The following is a 24123-nucleotide window of genomic DNA, read 5'->3' as shown; positions in this document are numbered from 1 at the left end:
CACTCTATTACATATACATCCGTGTGGTATCAGTTTTCGTCGGTGTGACAAAGGATAAAGTATCTTCGACCATGTAACTGTACAGGGTGCCACCGTTAAAGTGATACACACATTTGAGTGCCTCTTACCGCTTCGAGAGGCCTACCCTGTAAATCAGCTGTGTTTGTTTTGATTGCGAAACATGTTTATAGTTCACTTGTAAGTGATAAATGTAGCGTTTTACTGGTATTTATTACGGGAGTCACTTCACGGTGAAACATTATTATTATTTATTTGTAAAGTCATCTGACATTAATGATAAATCTAAGTTACATCCACAATTACACTAAACATCTTAAAATGGCTATCGTCTACAAAAGATTCGTCGTTTGAAGGCATCAATCGGAATCCCAACGTCGAAAAGTTCGTAGACACGATTGAATTGTGCGTTCATAAATCGGACTGGATTAAACAGCCAATATCTGTTCGGCTTTTGGTACAGGAAGTCTTTCGTGCGAAGTGGTATCTCAGCCTCAGCAATACTGTAGTATTGTAGGGCAATCAATTTGTCCGGATGAAATTACAGCAACAAGAACGGCTTGAGCTGTAACTCGTCGCTGCTCAAGCGCTTCAAGTCCCAGTAGCTTACATCGAGCTTCAAATGAGGGCAAGTCTGACGGGTTATTCCAGGGTAGCAAACGAAGTGCATAACGGAGAAGTTTTTTCTGGGCAGACTCGATTCTAGCGACCCAGTTTGCTTGTGATGGGCACCAGACTACCGGGCAAGGCTCGAGGATAGAGCACACTAGCGAACAGTAAAGCGATCGGATTCAGTAAGAATCCAGGAATTCATTAGCTATCTTGAAAATGAATCCCAGTTGACGATTAACCTTTAAGATCATTTAATCAAAATGTTCACACCAAGATCACGGATATGAGCTACCCGTTGCAATGTATGATTAAGTACTGTGTAATCAAATAAGACTGGATTCAGCTTGCGGTGAAATGTTATTATTTCGCACTTCTGAACGCTTAGTGTCAACAGATTCTTCGTGCACCATGCCTAGAATTCGTTGATCAAACGTTGTAGTTCCAGGCAGTCGGATAAGGCTTTGATTACCTCGAATATTTTCACATAGTAAGTAGGCGACACCCAGGTGGCAGTAAAGAGGAGGCTTCGTTGATGGAAAGAGTAAAAAGCAGGGGAAATTGCTTTCTTGTGGGACGCCGGAGAGATTGGTGAAGTATTCTGACTCTCCCGAAACAATTTTCACGCAGTGATCTCGATCCGTCAGGTATGATTTTATTCATTTTTTGAGATCACCAGAAACTCCAAATTTCTCGACCCTACTCAATAGTATTCCGTGGTCCACTCGATCGAAATCAGATTTCAGGTCTATGTAAACGGCACAAACAAAAAGAGACAAATTGAGTCAAATTCGTTGCTACGGATCTTTTGGGAAAGAAGCCATGCTGATCCACGGAAATGTATTGGGAGCTACAAGCAAACAACGCTTCATGGACGGTGGTTTTCGAACACCTTCGAACAAGAGACGTTTCAAACGTTGCAAATGTGCATTGCCCCAAGGTGGCTTTCGAGGAGGTTGGCAGACAGGTACCGAGTCTGATATCAGTTGTTTTAAAGTACCGCATCGTCAACATTTTCGAACAACTCTAAGCGACGTCAATCGACACGCATGAGTGCCGCACTGAGAGAAATGAAATTAGCTCTACCAAAATCCAGGTTGTTTTCGTCCAGAGTTTCAACGAATTCAATGGGTGCGGAGGGCTGAACAGAAATTTCAAATGCGGCGTGGTCAGCGTCAGATCAGTGGTAATGGCTCAGCAGCTTCCCGAACGCAGCAAACCGGGAACGTACATTTTCGTCAAACAATTGCGCTGAGTAGATTTCCTCACCTTACCTTATTTCAGTCAGTACTATGATGTCGAAATCGGATTCAGCCACAACGATGAACACTTCGTCAATTTCAGTGTGTAATCCACGAACGTTTTGGTAATAAACCGATATACCGTCCCCTGTGCATACCATATGCAGATGGCGCAGATGGTGGAAGAGTAACGCAACTGGAAGATGGAGCCTCCTCAGAGAATAAATCAATATCAACGGTAGAATACTTGCCGGAGCTGGCATCCTGGAAGATCCCATCACTCATTTCGACTGCAGGATCGGGACGGCTATGTTAATCGCTGGTTACAAAAGGCTCGACTGGGTCGAACGAATGGGGGAATTCCATTAAGCTTTGCACATTGCGTCCCGATGTTAAAGGTAGTAGTAAGATCACTGCGAAGTCTGTGTCTAAACAGGAGGTCAAGTTTCGAATCGGAATGAAGCACCAAGGCTTTGCTTAAAGATCACTGCTGACTTGGTCATGATTGCTAGAATTCATCGTCAAATCAGGAAACGAAAACTGATTATTCTTCACTCTCACGCTCACTTCACTTTTGAGACCTATTTTTTTGCCACCTCACTTCAGGTGGAACCGGGACACCTAAAGTGAGGTGGCAAAAATCTGCCGACAGGGTTGCCAGATCCAAATTGTTACTGTTTTGAAAAAGAAGAAAGATCATGAATATGGAACATGTCTTCGAGGCATAGATAAGAGAGGAGTGGAATAATCCCAGAATGTTCAACTGTAATGGTTTGGGGAACAAAGAAAGATTTACACTGCTATTTATCGACAGAGGCGTGAAAATTTATAAAGACTACTATCTACAACACGTCATCAGAATATACCAAAACTATTTCGTGTAAGTCCGTAGATTCTTTTGAGAGAAATTTTGAATAAAAAGTGAAAGTTTGTGCAAATAATTATACGGAAGTAGGTACTTACGTGGTCCCCGTGGCTCTGTGGTTAGCGATGTTGGTTGGCTAACTCTCCCACACGGTTGTGATATCGGGTTCGATTCCCGATCGAGTCGAGGATCTTTTCGAACTGGAAATTTTCTCGACTCATCACTGGGGCACGGTGTATTATTGTTCTTATCCTACACATGCAAAATGTGCCAAAAACAATATCGATAATGAATTCTCTCAACTAATCTAGTTGATCGAGACCGCTATTAGCCCCAAGGCCAAGCGTGCGATATTGTTCAGGTACTTAAATTTAGTGTCACCAGGAACCATATTTTTTAAACGGGATCGAATTGCGGGAGAATTTCTACTAAATATATTGGGGTGACCCAGGAAAGCAACAGAAAAAAATATGTAGGTTTCCGTGAATTTTTTGAAACAGCTATTTTCAGAAAGAGTCGAAATAGATTTCTTTCCGTTTTTCAATTGCACCCACGAGGACTACCGAAGTGCGTTGCACGCCTTCTTGAGCTCGAGTAACAACTCTCTCCACAAGAAAAAAAAATCGCCATACGTGAAATGTTGCTCCTGCAAGACTTCAGTATACATGTACTGCTTTTAGCGTAAGTTGAAGTGATTGGTATGTGTCCCAGAACATTTCCAGTGAATGACGACGACAGGGACGACGAAATTCTAGTTCCTGCGCCTGAATCAGCAAGCGTACAAATTTCAATAAATTGCTTTTGCAATCGATGGTAATTGTGTATAATTGAGGCTGTGGGATATTAAATTTTGAAAGCAGCTGTGAACTGCCCGTTGAATGTAAGTAGCATAGTGATGATCAGTAGTTTCTATCAACCCGAAAGCACACATGGTTAGTTTGGATATTCACACCGATTACCGAGCGACCATGACGTGTCACAATATCTACCTCCATTAAAATCACACCACCTAGCTTCATTGGAATCAAACGGATGCCCAATTCTGACGAAATTATTTCTCCCAAATTTTTAGTACATTTGAGAGATTCTTAGCTGTAGAATGTGTCATAGTGGAAATCGGATATGTGATACCGCGAACGCATTTAGTAAAAACATTTAGAGGGTAATGAACATAGCCGGATTTGGGGGGTTCAGGAGGGTTACGGCACCCGGCCCCCCACAAAAGTTCACTTCTCACGATTTGTGACAGAACACAGAACAATTAAGTTTAAGGAAAGAAGGTAAACAGTGTTTTAATCGTTGTTGCCAGAGACCGAGCTTACCTCTGCATCTCTAACTGCTGTGACGGAAAGGAAGGTACTTTGTCACCCTTCTAAGTGACGGATGTTTATACCTTCACCGTCTGGGGATGGAAGATGTTGAAATCTAACATACAAAATATACATACTCATACAGCTATACCGAATGCAAAAATCAATGTGACGTTGAATAGATAAAATTTACAGAATTTTTATATGATAGTTATCGCCACCGTTGTTTTATTAGGGGAAAGTAAGTAAAGACGGACACTGCGGGTATGATGGACACTTTTTATATTTCACAAACTAGAATGTATCATGATAGTTGAGAGATGCGAATTCCTTCTTTATAGTGTGTTAATGCTTTTGAGTTGCATTATCGGTTTTCAGCAAGCAACCCAAAACACATAAAACTTGAAGGAAGTTCACTAATACCAAAAATGATTATGAAAACAAATGACCTTAAGTTTCAATTTGTATGACTACTGCTATCTAAATAGCCATACCTAAGTAATTATTTAGATTAAACCTTAGGGTGTCCGTCTTTACCTACTTTCCCCTACATAGTGAAAATTGACGGAAAGATTCACGATCCAGTGTCTGCTTCCTTACAATCACTCATTTCCCTAACGCAGACATCAAAAAAGCAGAAGATAATGTGAAACGCCTTGATGTGCAAATTTTGGATAATTCGTGTTTGTCATCTACGATTTTTGTTGCTGTAACGAAGACAGAGCTTGAATATTTTTGTATGTAGCTCGTGGAGTACACAGATCCATTATTTCAAAGTTATTCAATCAAGTTGTGTAACTGGATAAAATGGTGAAGATTTTTACTCAGTTAAAAAAAACAGTTGAGTACTGAGAACTTATACATTCATTTTTATAAAATTACTAGCTGACCCGGCAAACTCAAAATCAATTATAGTAACGCTCGACTCGACGTTTATTTCAAGCTTCCGATCATTGAAACCGTTCGTGGAAAAAAGTATATTACCTCATTCGCCTAGTTCGCTCCAGTTCAGGTTTAGTAGCAGATTGTACTCTTTCTAAGATTTTTTGTATGGCATTCTGTTGTCATCGTCTTGAAAAATTAAGCAAATAATCAGTAAGTGCCGATTGTATGGATTTTGTGGTACAGCATAAGCATGATCCATTCTCAGCGTTTTGCTTTGAATGTTCGCAAAATTTATATTCAGCAGATTCATCTAACTCGTGATTGTCCCGTTTGAGAAAGTGCTATCAGTTGACTAAGGTTGTAGAAGCCAGGTCTGCCACTGCATGACAAGCGTTATACATTCCTAGCACATAACGTGCACTCGCTGCGTTACGCTGCGTTAAAATTGTAACCTTTAACTCCAGTAAGATCCTTTCCTCTTACCAATTACAAAAGTATACAATCTGAATCCCTCTTATCTGTAAGCGCATCAAACAAAGAATCGGTTCGTTTAAACTATCTTTGTATGACATTTGCCAAAACAATAGCAGCACTGCACATAAGCAAAGCGTGTATAAGTATAATGCAATTGAATTGATACACGAATATCAGTGTACTACTACTAGTGATATCCGAAAATGCGTAACAGAATCTCTCCATTTTGTTTCTCCAAGTATTTATTCCAACTGGTTGACTGATGTTTTGGATAAACCTATGCAGATCAATTGAATTTGTTTGCTTTGTATTTCTATTCTAACTTTTTGTCCGTATCTCATATATGGTAAATATATGGTAAGATTTTTAAGTATTATGAGCAGGAATGTCATGTAGAAAACCTCATGTAGTTTTCGACGAGTTTTCTACGTAGAATACCTCTGGTAGAATACCTATCCAAAAACGAGTATTCTACGAGTATTCTACGAAAATCTACAAAGAGATTTTTATGGTGAATTACATGAAGAATAAGCAAAATTAAATTCAAATTATTAATATAATATTATTTGTTTTCAATTGTGATGATTATTTTGTGTGAATTGAGAACGAATTTGACATTTAAAATCGTTGCTTTTAATCTCCATCGATTGAATTTGTTTTTGATGTGTTTCATAAGTTTTCGGATTAGAAATTCCTCCCGCTTGCCAAATAAATTCCAGGGCTTTCTAGCCAGTACAAACAACAAATTGAGGTATGTTTAACTTTATCTTCGATACTTTGTATAAATTTGTAAATCAAATAAAGTAGCAATTCAGAACCCAAAAAATGAGTAATTACTTAACTCAAAACTGAGTAATACTGTACCCAAAAAGTGAGTAACAATCACTCAGTTTTTAAAACGCCTTGTTTCTCAATTATGCGTTTTTACGGAGTTACTCAATTTATAAGTTGTTCCACTTTTTACGAAAATGCTTAAAGTCTTACTCATTTTAGAGTTATTTTTCCCGAGAGTGTAAAGAATTCTTCCTGCAACCGTTTGCATGGAATTTTTGGTGGGCTTTTTTATATATATGCCAGGGGAACCATGAACCATTGAGATGTTGGTTACGCTCTAAATATATGAGATTTGACAGCGATAGCATAGTTCTGTAGAAATCAGGCCTTAAGGCTGGATTACACTCTTTGACCAAGCGTCAAATATTTGTCACTTTTTGACAGATAAAAATTTGGTCAAAGATAATTGTTTGTCACTCTTCAATTTTTACATGTGGCAAACACGGGCGAACAACAATCATGATGTCAAATAAGTTTGACCATTATGTCAGAAGGTCAAATATTTGACCATTGGCCAAAGAGTGTACTACAGGCTTTAGATGCGCCTTTGCTGTTGCACTGATTTTGTATGTGACGTGTATTATGCGATTTTACTTTCATTAGCATTTTTGGATGACAACAAATATGTTGTTAAAGCTTGAATTACGATAGAAATTATTGAGTGAAAACTTTGTTTGCTTTTTTGAGCTTCTTTATCATTGGTTGTTTCACCATAATCACAAAATAGTCCGGAAAAACACTTTGTTTCGTGTTCCTTTTTTTTGTTATGATAATTCTCCCTTTACTAAAATACCCTTATCAGCGCAGCGAATGACTCATACTGTGACTTTTCGAGTGTTTGAGAGTTTCCTACTTGCAAAAGATTTTCTACGGTAGAAAACGTAGAATACAGTTTTCTACGTAGATTACTTACGAGTCCCGAAAAATCGCGTAGAATACCATCCCTGATTATGAGTAAATAATTAAATTTATAATTCTTCTAAACTAATGGGGTTACTTTCGGATACTCTTTTTTGTGCACTGCAAGACTACTGTAGGTCGGTATAAATGTTTCAATATGTTCCAATGTATTTTATTCATATGTACAAACTTTTTTTAATTTGTTTACAAATTACCAATGCTTACAATTTATGTTTCAAGTATTTTTTTCCCTTTTTATTTCTGGATTATCAAGTTGTTAGTTGTTATCGTTTGTTTTTCAGTTTCTCTTCAATGGGTATGTGTTTTGGGTGTCATAAAAGGTTTATTTTGTTGGTTTCCAATGGCGTTATGCTGATATTTAGTATGCTATAGTTTCTCCATCGTTTGTCGCGCTAAAAATGCTCCCGCCGGTGACTACAAAAGTTTGACTGATCCTTTCTATTCGAAATTTTTCTGTGTATATTTTTTAGTTCCTGTATTAGACTCGCGAAAATGTTCTGGTAGGTATGCAGGTTTTCTTCGGGACAAGTTTTGTATTGCTTGTCAAGTTTTTCATCAAATAGACATTCAAATGAGAACTAATTACTGCAGTTTTCTCTACGCGTAGTTCCAATAATTTAACACTCTTCGTGGTTACCACGGGTCTGATTGATTGCGTTAATTGTTCCGTTTACGGTTCAATTTTGAGTTACTGTTTGTTCAATGAGTTTTATGCTTTACAAGTATGTACAAATATGGCGAGTGTTGTGTTCCAATGTGTGACTGTTTAGTGCCGGCCGGTACCAGCGAATCTGCTCTGCGATCCTTACGCGGGATCAGCTCCTGGCAGAGACATTGTGTCACGAGTGAGCGGCCAGCCTAAGTCAGCGAATGCTTAATCAAGTGACGAAATCTGTGAAATCTAAAAACCGAAATGGATTCTCTTTTAGTTTTTTTTTCTTCTTTCTCGATAGCACAAAACTCTGGCAGTGACATAAAATAACAAACAGGCGTTACCGCTTATAAAAATTTCCGATCGATGGTAAATCAATTAATGTTGTCTTTACGTACTTCACTCGCTCAGATTGTGGTATTTGCTTCTTTTTTTTGTATTTTTGTATAATTTTGAGAGAAAACACATGAACACTACTATCAACGGCAAACCTAAGCCAAGTGGAACGCCATATCGAATCAACGTTAATACCAACTGGTGAATAAATTTGTAGCAACGAGTGAAAAAATTGCTACTCTCTCTCTTTCTCTTTCTGAAAACAAACAGTTGAAAACAGAGCATCTTTGGACTCGTTTAAAATTAATAAGGCTTGAGTTGAGCTCATACCGTCCTGATCCCGACAGCGAGCCTCAGGTCATAACATTCTAGTCTACACAGGTAAGGTACCCTTGCCTACAAGCGAAACTGCTGGATCTGATTTCAACTGATATTTTGGTGAGGGAAAATATGACCAAAAGCCTGTTTTTTTTTTTGCTGCATGCGATAATTGCTGTAAATTATATTTTGTTCTGATTCTACTTAGCGTTAAAACTCGCGCTCAACTTCAATGTTCGCTCTTGGATTTGTTACTGATTAACGATTGGTGTAATACACTATTATTTTTCTATTCATTTTTTGGTTTGAAAAAAAAAAATTCTACGTGTCTACTCGTAATGAAAAGAGAAATGTTTTTGTTTGTTTTTTCCTCGGGTTTGGTCAAAGTACATTGACTTGTCATGTTATTTTTAATTTGGTTTCAATTCTATTCTATTCTAGATCTAGTACACGTTTACGATAAAGAAAAACCTTGAAACTTTTTAGGTACGGTTGAGCTTTTGATACAGATCATATTTAAATTGGAAAGTAAAATCAAACAAATATATAAAAAAATAGTAAAAAAAAAATTAAATGAATTTTCAATGTTGAATACAAAATGTCATGTCATCAAAATGAGCCTCTTGATCTCGAAATAGAAAAATGTTTCTTGACTGTAACGCAACTTTTGTCAAGCGTATGAATTTACCTTTACCTTCTTTCAAGGTGTTGGACTGCAAAAACCATCACATTGTCCATATGTTCTAATACAAACAACGAATCACGAATTTCTGTTGTCAAAAATTGTTTCCAGGTACAAAATATTCATTATGGGCAAGAATCGCGGAAAAAATGCTTATGTGTAGCAATGTACTAATACCTCAATTTTTTTTCTTTTCATCAGGCCATGGTTTTGGTAATTCATTCTTGAATTTTGCATTGAAGGATTGATTTATTCATTGTACTGAAGAAACCAAAGTTCATGTTATCAATCTTAAAATCATAAAACACGAGGGCCTATAACAAAAGACGAGTTGGCTCGACTCGACCATGTATTTCAAATAAAACGAGTTGCTCTTCGAAGCTTCTGTAATACGCCCCTTAAATTTGGACATGATAATCCTTATTTTGTACTTTATTTTGGAGAAAGTTTCTAATACATTTCTTCATCAAGATTGTTTTTTCTTTACAATAAAAAATGCATGAAATTACAGTGAAATTTTAACAATTATATCACTAATCGTTGTCAAGTCAAAATAGCTTTGACCGATAGGTTTACGAAAGTTTCGGCATATAATTTAAGATTATTTTGATCGTAAAAATGAAGATGTCAAGAGAAAATGATAATTTCTACCGAACTGTTAACATGTCACAGGCATTTTCACAAAGTACCATGTCAGAAAATACTCTTCTTTTACTAAGTTTTTCACGTTGAAGTAATTGAAAAATTAAAAGCAAAAGCCATAAAAGTTTTCTCGAACAGAAAAACGCAAACTAGCTTGGAAATGCATTTGAAATTTTGTGGGTTAACCACAGTTCCTTCAAAAGAATAAATCATAGGCTTAAAGGTGATTATATGATTCTAAAATTCCTGGACCAGAAGGGATTCTGGTAGTTTTGATGCCAAATATAGTAATAAAACTAACTAACTAACACTTGATTGTAGTTTTCCAATACGTTTATCGGGACCGATAAATTTCTGATAGAACAGAAAAAAAATCTTTTTTTTTCTGACAATAATTTTAAAAAACTTAAAAAAAATCCGAAACTTGACTTGAGCTGGCTGTAATCTTGTGTGTGGGAGCTCCGTAGCCGCAAGGTTACAGAGTCCGCCTTGGTAAGCGGATGGTCGTGGGTTCGAATCTTAGTAGAATCAGGCCATTTGGTTGCCGAAGGACTTAAGCATTGGTTTATTCTCAGGCTTTCCACCAAGTACCTTTCCTTCAATCTGAATTCTACAGTACCTCTGTTGACTCTCCTTCTAACAATAATAACTCCCTGTTATAATAAAACTGGTGTGAGTAACGTATGAAAGTTCTCTCCAGGGAATTGTAACTAGGCGATATTGTTAGAAGGGACAGAGGCTCGGTATAGTAGAGTAAAAACGTTTGAAACGGAAAGGTAAAACTTACACACAAGCACGGATATGAATGAAAAGCGTATCACTTACTTCAATAGTGATACTGCCAATAATATGAAGTGCGGAATACAGAAAACACTTGGGCAATATCACAATAGATCTAATCTCTGGTCGCAGTGTGTGTTAAATGAAAAATATAACCACAAATTCACAGCACCCATATTTTAGAGGCCTTTCTACAATTACCAACCTCCTCGCAATTGATTTTTTTTTCATTAGACGCCAAAAATATAATGAATAAGCGGACTGACTCCTGCAACCATTTGACAGATTTGACATTGGTTTTCAGTTTGGTATGCTTTACTGGCTGAAAATAGGTAAATTATTTAAAGAAAAATCAAATTTCGGGCGTTCTTCAAGGCATACACTTGGGATTGCTTCTTTCTACTTTCTATATAGAATGACGGAATAATCGAGAACTTTTCGAGGTTTTATAACATGAAATTGTGATGTTCCAGTGAATCCTGAAATGACACGAATCAAGCATCTCAGAACTCGTTAAAAGGTATATTTTGAAACCATTTTTGAGTTATTTAAAAAAAGCAGCCCGCGTAAAAAAACTGATTGTATCTGAAACGAGATGCAACAAGCTGAGGCATACAGTAAACAAACCGATTAGACACGTGAGTGATTTTATTGTGGTATCTTACACTAGTCTTTTTTATTCGGGGGATACGTAGCGTAAAAAACACGTAAATTCCGCGTAAAACAAACGCGTAAATTCCGAAATCCGCGTAGGAAAAAACTACGTAAATTCCTAAATCCACGTAAAAAATCATTCGCTAAAGGTTTGTAATCATTTCTGGTAAGTTCTCTCGAAAAAAATCGATAGTAGTGTTTTTACGCATGCGAGTCAAGCCGAAAATCAAGAAAAAAATATAAAAAGGTTAGGCCAAATTAGTGAATATTCAGTAGGTTGAAAATTGGATTAAGTTAACTCATATGACACTCTAAATAAACGATTTGAAAATGAAAAACCAATAAAAACATACCGCGTAAAAATGACTTTTCTGTGAAATCCACGTAAAAATACATTAAAATCTGCGTAAATTTCAAAATTTGCGTAAAAAACTACATCGAAATGCGTTCAAAAGACCTTAGTGTATCTGGAGTTGAAAAAAAAAGTTTGATTTTGTATCAAAAAAATGTCATCTGCGGGATTCAAATAAAAGAGCGGCTGAAGCGCATCGAGAGTTGAAAAAAGTTTACGGAAATGCTGCTCTAAGTGAAACAATGTGTCGTGATTGATTCCAAATTTCGATATCCGCGTGAAGAAGGGTCGGATAGCTTTGAATACTCTGAGGATCAATGCCCAACGCAGGAACAGCTTGCTTTGGTATAAGAATTACCCATAAAGCTATTTCTACGAGATTGCATGCTTATTTCCTAAACGAAGTAACACTTTTATTGAATAAAAACAGCGAAAACTTAATCGCGCACCTCATATTTTAACAAATCGTACAAAAATAAGCGGTAGAATGTATGAAATTACTTTAGAAAGCCGTATTTTCGGGCATTTGTTTATATTTCCCAGCAAGTCTCGCTACAGGTTCCTTCAGAAATTTTATTTTTTTAAGTTTTTATTTACAGTTAAACGAAAAGCAGCAACATCACAAAAGATTATTTTTATGGTTTTCAAGCGATTTGGAAATATGTTCCTCAAATTTTTTTATCCAATTTTCTTCCGCATTTTCATATTTCTCATTAGGTTTCGTTGTCCTCTCAACTTTTTTTATCCAACTTTCTTCCGCATTTTCATAATTCTCATTAGGTTTCGTTGTCCTCTAAACTTTTTTTATCCAATTTTCTTTCGCATTTTAATATTTCTCATTAGGTTTCGTTGTCATCGCCTATATTAAAGAGGACAACATTGCCAAAAATGTTGAGGTGAATAATATTTTGCAGTGCTGCTAGATCTGAGGTTTTTTTCGTATTGGGTACATTTTCAACTGCGACCAAAGATTAAATATTTTGTGTCAGGTAAGCCTTATTGGGGTGTTCCATCTAAATATTCAATGGTTATAGTAAGTTTTAATCTCAGTTGGTCTCGAGTGCTAACAGGCCAGTCGTCGTACGTTCGAGTCCCGGCGCGGGAGAGACTGTTAGTGTCAGTAGGATCGTAGCGCTAGCCCCGCAATTGTCCTGTACACTTAACGGTAGGCTACGAAGTCTGTGTATAATAGAAGGTCAAGTTCTGATACGGAATGTAGCACCAAAGCTTTGCCTTGCTTTGTAGTAAGTTTTATCAAAGAATTTTTTCCGGATATTGAATGAGTTTTAGGTTACAGAAGCGACAGGCATCATCTTGCAATTTTTGGGAAGCTATAAATCTCTTCGATTGCCGAGCTGATTTATTGTTTCTCCAAATGTTCCCACTTCTTGAATTCGATTTTGAGGACACATTCTGAGTCCCCCACAATCCACAATTGATCCATTTCTCGCCAACAGATCAGCTTTTTCATTCGCTTCAATGCCACAATGCCGCAGATACCTCGAATAGGTTCGTTTCACTATTTCAAGCCACCTGCCGTAGCAATTGAAAGTGATACCAAACCTATTTCGAAGATCAGGAAACGGATTTCACTGCTTCTAGTGCAGCTGGACTATCAGAAAAATGCATATTTTTGCATGTCTATAGTTGTGTCGTGAACTAATTGCAGCACATTTAATTATTGCTTGTATTTCTGCTCCCATCGGTATTGATAGATTGACTCCAGGGCCTGTTACCCCAGCCCCAACTCTATTGCTTAACCTGGAGCCTTCCGTGTAGAAAACTTTTGAGCCTGGTTGAATGCTAGGCCCTCGTGTGCGACTTGGTCACTTGGAGTGGTCGTTCAAAGTTGTATCCAGTCTTCCTGAGTTAGCGGCGCATTTATTTTAAAGCTTTTGAGTATACTGAGGTGTCCCCTAAGGTCTCCTTCAATAAACTTTTTTGTTCTTTGTATCCTTAGTGCGTTTTTTCAGCTTCCGATGATACAAGTAAATGCAATGGAAGTGAACATAGCATCTAGTGCTTTCGAAGGGGTACTTTAAATTGCTCATGTGATGGAAATTGTGGCACGTCTTTGCATTTTATAAGCTCCCTCTGAGCAAACCTGACATTAATTTTCGGCCACCATACTAAGGAAGCATATGTTATTCTGCGTCTAACGATAGCCGTATAGATCCAACAAATCATTTTTGGCCTCAATACACATTCGTTACCAAAGATTTTTTACTGATCCATTAGGCACTTGTAGTCTTTATTTTTACTTTTTCCATATAAAAGCTGCAATTTAATCTGGTAGCTAGAGTTACTCCTAAATAGTTGGCTCCTTGAGAAAGTTTTAATTTCGTTCCGTGAGGATATTAGTCAGGACGTTGTTTTTTTTTGCATTTATCGATAGTCCCTTCTTTTCGCACCACATTGTAGTTGAATTTAGAGCATGTTGAAGTTCATCTCTGATTACGTGCTCATATTTCCACAGCAACTATATCATCCGCTAATTCAATTACTTCATAGCCTCGTAATTCTAGTAGTGTCAACCGTTCATCAACCACTAATGATCACAGCAGGGGTGAGAGAACCTCTCCCTGAGAAAATCCCTTCGTGGTCCTTATTGTGACCTGCTGAGCTTCCGTGACCAATAACATGATTTCTTCGGCTTCGAATGTTTTTTCAATTTTTGTAACTAGTGCATGAAGTGGTGTTACTGTTGATTTGTTATGCTGATCAGCAAATTGTCATAAAATATTCAATATTCTCACAATTCTAAAAATAATAGTAAAATTTAGCAGTATCAATCTTTGAATACAAAGTACTTTAAAAAAAATAAAATAGAAAATAGGTGATGTAGTCTGAGGGAAAAAAATTGCTATTGACGTTGACAGTTGTTTTCCGAGTAATCATGCGCCTGAAATTAGACTAATTTTTCCTTTCACTTCCGAAAGTCACTTCACTTCAATTCTTCAAAAAAAAAAAAATCATCACGGAACTGATGTAGATTTTCAATTCACACATTAGCTCTATTACAATTGCTCAGTGCTGAATGAATAGTTTGATTAAATAGAGAAATGCATTCAATATTTTCATCAGTCGAAGAAAACGGGCCTCAATCACCTGAAATTGGATCAATTTTAATGACGGGAAAGAAAACTCTGATTAGTTAGCTGTCTTATCTGGCTTGTTTTCTTTCATAAGAGAGACTTATATTGTTAAGAGAAAGTCATCGAGATATTGTGAAGAATTCAGCGTGAAGGTAGTTGGGGAGCCTGAGACAAAACCCACGAACTCCGGCTTTGTCGAACCTTACGGCTACGCAGCTTCCCTTACCCTATAATAGTTCTTAATTAATGACAATGCATAAATTTGGAAATAAAATTAGTTTGCTAAGTTTTCAGCCAAATCCACGAACAAAGTTTCTGTGCAATACAGTTGAAAGTGAACGTAATATCTCTTGAATCTTTTGCATACCACCATTCACAATAATGAAAGTGTTTCAAAATGCAATCAAATTATAGGACGATTGTGACGATTGTTAAATCCAACAAATGTCACAATTTAGAAGAAATAAAATGAAAGTTTAGACATGAACAAATTTTAAAACTGCATTTCACTGCAAGTTGAAAATACCTTTTCATTTCTTAGAAATTTAATGGAGACGCATAATTATTTGTCTAGTCGAAGGAATTGCAAAAAGTTAACACCGCAAAGCGCTCCCGAGATATTAGGTAACAATTGGTACATTTGAATTTCTTTTGCAAAACCTAACCTAATATTTATTACAATTTTGAAAAATGATCAGGTTACCTAATTTCCATACAGAATGACGAAGGTGTCATGCTAAAACCTAAAGGTTATGTCTTACCGTATGTTTGAGTGAACGTTCATTTCAGTACAGTTTCGCGATATCACTATAGTATTATTTCGTGTTATCACATTTACTACAACCTTACAAAGCACATGTGCTCAAGCACAGTTGAGAAGAATTACACATCTGTTAACTGACAGTAAGTTTCATGGCAAGCTGTAACTTCACTTTAAATGTTTCTGCAGAAACGCGACACTGCACATGATACTTCCATTAGTAAATCACAACGTGTCAAACGGTTTACTGAGTTGATTCAAATATTCTGGAGTCATGTATTACGTAGGGGATGCATGCCGCGTGAAAATATACGAAAACTCTGCACTCCATATAAGAAACGCGATGCCTGTCGCCCTTGTTAAAATTGAGAAGGTTAATTTGACCATATTATGACATGGTACTGAATAAGAAAAAATCAAGCTAGAATTTGTTGATACCCCTTAACCTTTCTGGCACTGCGGTTTTGTAATCCAATCGGTAAACTCAGTAAGAAAACATTGAACAGCTCAAAATTTGACACGTGTCACTACTGTAAACCTATCAAACCTTAAAAATAAACAAAACAAAAACTCATACGGCCAATAATTTTGCTCTGTATTTGTTGTGATCGGTTCATCCTTCAGTAACATGTATCTTTTCTTCCATTTAAAATTGTTAAATTAAAAACAAGAAAAAAAAAACTTTCGCTTTCTTCCCTACGCTTCTAAGAAAAGAACCCTCTTGGCTATTTACAGGTATTCATAGTTAAAAGCTAGCAACTAATCATAAATATATGGGCCTATAGGCTGTTTAGGGTTATGCATAGAGATAATAGTGATAAAAATTAAATAAGTCAACTCTTAAAATAGAGTTATTTGATTTGTTTCACATTTCGCTTCTTTTTTTACAAAAACATGGTTCACTTGCTTGACTGCTTCCTACGCGAATATGTTTACATTGTAGAATACATCTAAACTGGCTACTGTATAGCAACTGCTTCATAAGTGGCTATTTTATTGTTTTTTTCTTGTTTATTGTATAATCAATTATGCGTGCCTTTTTCCACGTTAAAATATAAAAATTCTTAACTAATTAAAAATCTGTATAAAAGAAAAACAAACATATTCATTGTAAGGGATTTTTCAACTTCTACACAGTAGCGTGTAAGTGTACTTTTCTCTGATTATCCTCTAGATTATTTGCTCCTATTGTTTGTCACTGTCTTACCCAACTTACGATTATCACTAAGAATTCTGTGTGTTTCCTGTTACGACTAATTATTTGTGCATACCGATATTTGCACTGTTTTGTTTTTGCAAAAAGAAAACATACAAAAGATTAGTGTATGTATTTATCTGTGTATGTGTGTTTTAAATCCCGTCCCATTCGACCACCGATGGGTTGCCCGAGATATGCCAAAAAATTTTCGCCTGTCTTCTGTCTGCGCAAAAGACGAAAATGAGGCGCCCGTTTCTCCTACCGTGGAAGGAAAAAAAGGAGCCATCCTCAACTAATTCTATTTTGATTATGTACAACAATTGTGTTCGCTCTACGGCATGGTGTTCCCCCTCCAAAAAAAACTCGTTTCTTACGAAAGGTTTACTCCACGTTCGACTCATGGATTACCAATAGTTTGTCAAAATCATCCCTAAGAACGTACCTCTGACGAGATTCTCTCGCTTTTTTTGTGTCTAATTTGTATTAGCGGAAAAGTTCGACTATGGGTTTGCGCTTCAATCGAGGACGCTGCGTGTTGTTCCCATGCTGCTGTATCCCCAATCCACCGACAAGGCGGGTTCAACTGAACTTTGTCCAGTTACTGTCGCCAGCTCCCAAGCTGCTGATGCTAGTGGCTGTTGTAGACGTGGAAGCGGTTGCTGCGGGAAAATGTGATGCTGATCAACACCACCACCGTTACGTCTAGCAGATGTTGTTAGATCTGACGGATAGTAGGAACTGCTGGTACTATTGGGCCTACTGTCCCTAGCATCGTTGCTGCTGTGGTGACTGCTGTTGTTAGTATTGTAATAGTACAAATATCGGTAGGAGGACGACGTCAGCTCGTCACCGTCGCTACCATGGCTCTACGTTTCGCGTTCCTTCTTCACCTTCAGCTCCTCGCCAAGAATGGTCGCGATCTCACCCTGCATGAACGCCCACGGTATCGTCGAGTTGGCCAACGGACACTTCTCGCCGCTCGGACAGTACACTTCGGCACCGGAGCCCTGTAAACGAAAAGTATAGGTCGGGATTTAGTGTGAAATTATTATGAGTGAAACTGTTTTATAATAGACCTACCTGTCGCTTGATGCTCTCGCGGCTACAGGGGAAGCAAAATTTGTGATGACCCACCGAGGGACATTGCACGAAGTGGGTATCTTCCAGCCGTTCTTGGCAGATTGTACATTTGAGCGTGGGATTCGGTGCTGGGGCCGGAGCGGGTCCACCGGTGCCATTGTTTGGCTGCGGACCGGTAATACCTGGAGGTCCTCCCGGGCCGGCAGGTCCGGAGGCACCAGGAGTACCGGGTGGACCACCAGGTCCTGGAGCCATACCAGCTACGGCATCCGGAGGAGGTTGAGGACCCGACTGTGATTGGGGTGGTTGTTGTGGACCAATTGCAGGTCCTCCTAGCGGACCCAGTGTAACCGGGGTTGTACTACCATTTCCACCGTTCGATCCGCTGCCGTTGGGAGTTGACGCACCGCCAGGCACTCCGGTTTGGTTCGATTGTTGCGCTTCACTTGATGTTACCGTTGTGCTGGAAACGTGCCGAGAACCGGACGAACGCCGGCCACTGGAGGATCCTGAAAGTGAAATAGCAGAGACTCGATTAGTACCACTGTTCATATAGCAGTAAAAAAATGAAGGAAAGAATTGGAAATAAATGGCACGTGAAAGTGAATCTGCCCAAAACAAAAAAAGGAAAAGTGAAAGAAGTTTGTTTTGATGCGTGATTGCTGTAAATTTCTGACAAGTTTTCGTATGCATTTTTCTTGTTTTTTATTCACTCATTCTGCTGAAAACACCTACCGGAACTGTTGGGCGAATGCTGAGAACCTCGGGATGCCGTGCGTGGTGGTGGCGGTCCCGGTGGGCTGGGACCGTTTCGGGGACTGCCCGGTGGAAGAGTTTCCGTGATCGACATTAGATTTGCCATCGGACTTTGTAGGGGCGCTACCGATGGTGTCGGTGGTGTGGAATCGCCCATCGAAACCGGTGGGATCGGTATCACGGTCGGGTACACTGCAATTAGAACCGGCGATAAAGAAAGAAAACGTGATTGCGATATCCTTATCGTGCGTTGCCATCGGCGGATGGAAAAATGATTGCCCTAAAATGCGCATGTGGTTGTTTTTTGTTATCAAGTCAAGACTTCAGAGGTGCACAATCTAATCATGGACAGTTGATTTCTAAATTCTAAGCTTTTTTTCAATCCGACAGTAGCTATGCAATTACCACCCACTCATATGAAATATTCCTCTATTAGAAGCTTACACTTTCTAATTTGTGCAGGTTATATCGATTTTGGTTAGGCAGATATGCCGATTTTACTTATGCTCAGTAATCAATCACAGCATGTTTCCGTATCTTATTTACATTGAACGAACACGCTAGTGTGAACAGTGAATGTAGCGTTTAAAAGGCGTTTGTTGATTCAACGTATTTATCAACAAACAGCTAATATACGCTTTTATCTACCTTTACATGCCGTGTTATAATAGGTTTCTAAACTTTAGTCATGCACCTGGATTCGGCCCTAAACAAAGACATTGATTAGTTCTAACAGCCACACTGTGTGTGTGAGCGAATCCGTTTCTTATCAGTCAGTGTGCACCTTTAGTGCGCTGATAAACGCGATTCCATGAAACGATCGTTTTCACTAGGAACCGTGGTCGCTATAGATAAGAGCAATGGAAAAAATAAAATATTTTTTTCCGTCGTTCCGCTGATAAGCTGGTAACGAAGAATGTTGATAAAGTAAACAGAATACTTGTATTTGCGGTACAATGGACGCCTTTATCGCCCCTTATCGTTATCGCAGTTACACAGAGCATCCCACAGTGTATAAAATTCATCCCTCAAAACAGCCACACACACTCGATCACAGCTGAAACGAATCGTGCCTGGATGAAACTGCCAGCCAGAATGTCGACTGGAACGTGGACGCGGCGGTGTTATGCGTTACTCGAATTACGTTACATTACTTTTGCTCTGTGCTGATAAGCGGTTGCGCGTGTCTCAAATGCGCAGCGCCTCCCGTAATAAACTGACGGAATTTTGTCCGCCGGTATCAGTTAGAACGACAGACCTGTTCTAGTTCGATTACAGCATTATCGATTTTTGGCATACTTACGCGTATCGTGAACGCTTTGTCTGCTCATATAAAAATAACAATGTTTTTTTGTCAAGTATGTCGATAAGTGTCGTTATAAAGCAAAAAAAATAAACAAATGTGGCTTCTAAGCAATATACACTCTAACGCCAAAGATAAGGAAATCATCCCTGCGAAAAAATTACAAATGAACGCACAATTTTTATCAATTGTTAATTTCATTAATTTTGACAAGTAAATCAGATTGGTTGTTTAAGCGATCATCAAGTATCGACCACATCTGTTGAAAGTTGCGCTACGAAATAGGCAACTTAACTTTAATCATTTGATATGAAAAATTTGAGCTAGTTCTAAAAAATCTCGTCTGTAAAGTAAAAGAGACCAAACTTTAATCGCTTTGCGCCACTTCATTTTTAACCCGATTGAGACTGAGATTTTGCAAAGCGTGTTTTTTCGGGCAGGTGAACATTGTTTATAGGGTTTTTTTTTAAATTCGGGATGACCATTTTGACTGGCACCCTAATGCTAAAACATGAAAACGCTGTGCGCGCGATTCTTAACAGTTGATCACAACGTTCCAAAGTGTCAAACTTTCTAGGGAGAATCCGGCATTGATTACGTGCATTTGGAAGAAATTTTTGCGGTGATTTGTGACAATAGATGAAATATGGATTCACCATCACACACCTCAGTTCAATTGGTAGTCGACGAAGTAGCTTTTGCTCGGTAAGGGTCACCTGAAGCGTTGAAGAACGCAACAATTTACCGGTGATTTTTAGGCTAGTATTTGTTTGAAATCCGCATGGTATAATATTTATCTACTACCTTGAATATGGTTAAGCAATCAATAAAAAGTATCATCGTACATTATTAGATCGATTGGAAGTCGAAAGGATATCTAGGAAGTCTAGGATATGGCGAAGACAAAAATGTGTTCTTTCACCAAGACAACACTCTCGCTTACTCTGCTCGCAATACGATTGCCTAATTGAAAACATTGCACTACAAAGCGATTCTCCATTTTTCGTATTCGGCAAATCTAGCCCGGAGCGACTATGTTTCATTTTTCTGGTTTGAATGTAGCTCTATGGCAAACAATTCCACTCAAAAAAGGGGTAAATTTTTTTTTGGATTAAGATATTTTTTGCTTATCGCTGTGAACTGAATTGTCTGTGTCTTTGAGACATTTTTAACGTGAACATGAAAGTTTTTTTTTAACTTTTTTTTCATGAAGAGTTCTCATTTTAAAATGTTCACGAGGGTTTTGGGCAGCTTAATTGCCTATCTAAAATATTTGAGTTTGAAGAAATCTAAAACTACGGAGTTTTTTAAGCTTTTTTTTATTTTAAAATGAATTTTTTTCGATATGGGATCTAAAATTCCATTTTTTTTAAATGTTTGAACGAAAATTCTGACGATTCCTTACAATTCCTTATCTCTTGACGGCTTTTTTGTATCTCTCGTCATTATTTAGATATATCGATTTGTATAAAAATGGAATGGATCCATCCCTCAAAGTAAATTTTGATAGCACTCTACTGTTAAATGTTTTATATAACTACACTGGGCGACAAAAACGAAAAACAATATCATTTTTTTCCAGTTTGAGCTCTTGAATAAAACCTTTGTTGACCGGTCTTATGTTCGAAAAATATGATAAATTAAAAGTTCGATAGAAAGGATCTCAAAGCCGCCCAGCAGACCAAAAGTCGTATAAGGACGTTAATTCTAAGTCACTATGCATGTTCAATATGCATGTTTGAAATTACATAAGATGCGACATTTAATTTGTTTATATCGTATAAAACTTGAATCCTAAAAAAAGCAATATAAGGTTATACATGAAGCAATGTAATGTGTCATATAAAATTGTAAAATGAGTCACTCATTTAAGATAGCCTGCGAAGTTATACAATAGCTCACTTTTTTCATGGCGATATTAAAAAAATTCCCTTGAAAAAAGTGCAAACCAGGTCGCGCATTTTTTTTTTCTTCATGATGTTCAATTTCGAAAGTAAAAGTTCAATTATTTGAAACTTTGTTTTAAACGAAATTAATTTCCAGGCTGTTTTCATTATTTTCAATTTTCGATCAATCGCTTTGACGCTTAAGTAATAAAAACACAATATTATTGTGTAACGAACGCATCACGAAGTTTTTTTTTAATTCGATAGAACCAAGACAAAAGTGGCGTTATCGTCTGTGTTGCTAACAATGAACCTACGGAATTCTGACGCCGAATTCGTAGCGATTAATGAAACATTTTTTTCCGGGACTTCAGGCTAAGATGCCGAATTTGTTAAATGATTACAAATTCGGTACCACAGCACAGTGTGAGAGCTCAAATTCGAGAACTGTTTTTCATAAACTCTACATTGCTAGTTTTATTGACATACTATATTAATAAAAAAAATTATTTTGTAAAAAGCCTAAGAGGCTCGAAACTCCACCGCTAGTGACACTGCAGAATATAACTATTTAGTCTTGAAACTATTCTTCTTGCTTCTCTTGTTTTGGAGATATAACGTTTCATGTTAGTGAGTAGGTCTTCAAAATTATATTTTATTGAATATCTGAAAAACTTGCATTTAAGAGGCAACAACGTTTAGCATACATTTGTATATCATACATAACTGTATCAAATGCTCAACTCTGTAGAAGACAAAACAAAGATAGCTTAAACACAGGGCAAGTTATTGCAAACAAAAATATAAAATATATTATTTTTTGTACATACTCAACCCACAAATAAGCAAAAAATAGTAGACGAAACCCGCATAGGATGATATTTTATCATAATCATTCTACGAAAAAGATTGAAAATTTGTCTCTTCCAGTAGCTTCATTGCCTGATATGCAATTCAAAAAGACATTTTTTTTATTTCTTTCAATTCAAAAATACATTTTGGCAATAACTCGATCTGCGTAGAAGCTATCTCTTTTGTATTTTCTACAAAATTTTGTGTTTAAATGACATACAAATATATGTTGAACATTATCGCCTTCTAAATACTACAGTTTTCAGATATTTAAAAAAATCTAGTTTTAAGGACTTTAATGTGTTATATTCTTTAAACAAGAAGTGCTCGGAGAAAAGTGTCTTCAGCAAAGTTTTTCTTGGTAACATTATCTACACCTGATGAAGACGCCATCTCTCTAAAATGTAAAACTGAAAAGTTAGATATTGCAGCGAAGCTAGCGGCGGAATTCAGAAAAAAATACTTGTCACTTTTTGAGGTTTTTTAAATACTATATATAGTCTAAAGATCTGATTCTGAGTATCTCAAAAAAAAAAAAGGTATTTGGTAGAGTAAATGAAAAAAGTTCACGATTTTGACCTCTAGTACCACTGTGCACAGTCTGAAGTCCCGGAAGAAAATGATTTTCTAATCGTTACAAATTCGGCGTCACAGTCTCGGACAGGGATGTTAGGGATATGATTCTTCAGACACCTGCAGATGCGGGTGTAATAATTTCCGATGCAGATGTGGTTATTATAATTGCGATACAGAAATTGTGATGTTGACATAAAACAATATAAATGGTCACAATGCGGTTAGGGCCATCCACATACCACGTGGACAGATTTTGAACGATTTTCCGGAACATCAGAAAATTTTCATTCCGGATAATCGAATCACAGAAAAAATATTAAAATTTGCTATCAACGAACATAAAATAAATATTTCCTTTTTCTTGTTAAACTTGTATGATGCAGTGGCGTAACCAGAAATTATTTCTGAGGCGCAAAGGGGTAAAATCTTGAGAAGCAAAAAAAAATAAATTGGACATTATTTTCACTCAATTCAAACTCGTCCCATACATGCCGGAAGTGACATAAATGGTCATAAATATGCCAGAAGGGATGGTAAAGGTAAAATTTCGGAGTAAAAATCAAAAACGAACACAAAAAAAACTAAAATTCCGGATAATCGAGTCTAAAATTCCGGATAAACGAATTCCGGATAATCGAGTCTCCGAATAATCGAGTCCGACCTGTACTGTCATTTATGTTGAAGAAACAATTAAAATTCGATATCTATTTCAATTACATTTTGGCGCAAACAATTTAAAAAAAAAAAAAACAAATTATTTCATGTACACTAAAGCCGCTTTTTACGCGGGGGATACGTGCCGAGAAAAAAAACCGCGTAAATTCCGGAATCCGCGTAAAATCCGGAATCCGCGTAAAAAAAACCAGCGTTAATTCTGCATTCCGAGTGAAGGGAAACCGAAATCCGCGCAAAAAAAAATACCGCGTAAATTCCAGAATCCGCGTAAAAAAACCGCGTAAATTCCGAAATCCGCGCAAAAAAATACCGCGTGAATTCCGGAATCCGCGTAAAAAAAACCGCGTAAATTCCGGAATCCGCGTAAAA

General features: G+C 37.4%; 1 protein-coding gene across 6 annotated transcripts in view; it reads right to left on the bottom strand.

Moving 5' to 3' along the window:
• Window positions 1-7274: 7274 nt before the first annotated feature.
• LOC129726654 (interferon regulatory factor 2-binding protein-like A) overlaps window positions 7275-24123 on the bottom strand; it is a 48063-nt gene continuing 31214 nt past the window's right edge. For 4 of the 6 annotated variants that reach the window (XM_055683605.1, XM_055683602.1, XM_055683603.1 and 1 more), the window contains 3 exons: window positions 18442-18654; window positions 17707-18215; window positions 7275-17633 (listed from right to left, as the gene is read on the bottom strand). In XM_055683605.1, coding sequence (XP_055539580.1) covers window positions 17493-17633; window positions 17707-18215; window positions 18442-18654 — 863 coding nt within the window. In that variant the 3' untranslated portion in view covers window positions 7275-17492. The remainder of the gene's footprint in view (window positions 17634-17706; window positions 18216-18441; window positions 18655-24123) is intronic. The other 2 variants (XM_055683606.1, XM_055683607.1) reach the window with 2 other exon arrangements.

This window comes from Wyeomyia smithii, chromosome 3 (assembly GCF_029784165.1).
Source record: "Wyeomyia smithii strain HCP4-BCI-WySm-NY-G18 chromosome 3, ASM2978416v1, whole genome shotgun sequence".
NCBI lineage: Eukaryota > Metazoa > Arthropoda > Insecta > Diptera > Culicidae > Wyeomyia > Wyeomyia smithii.
Note: the sequence above shows the minus strand (reverse complement) of the source record. Positions and strands in the feature narration are given on the sequence as shown.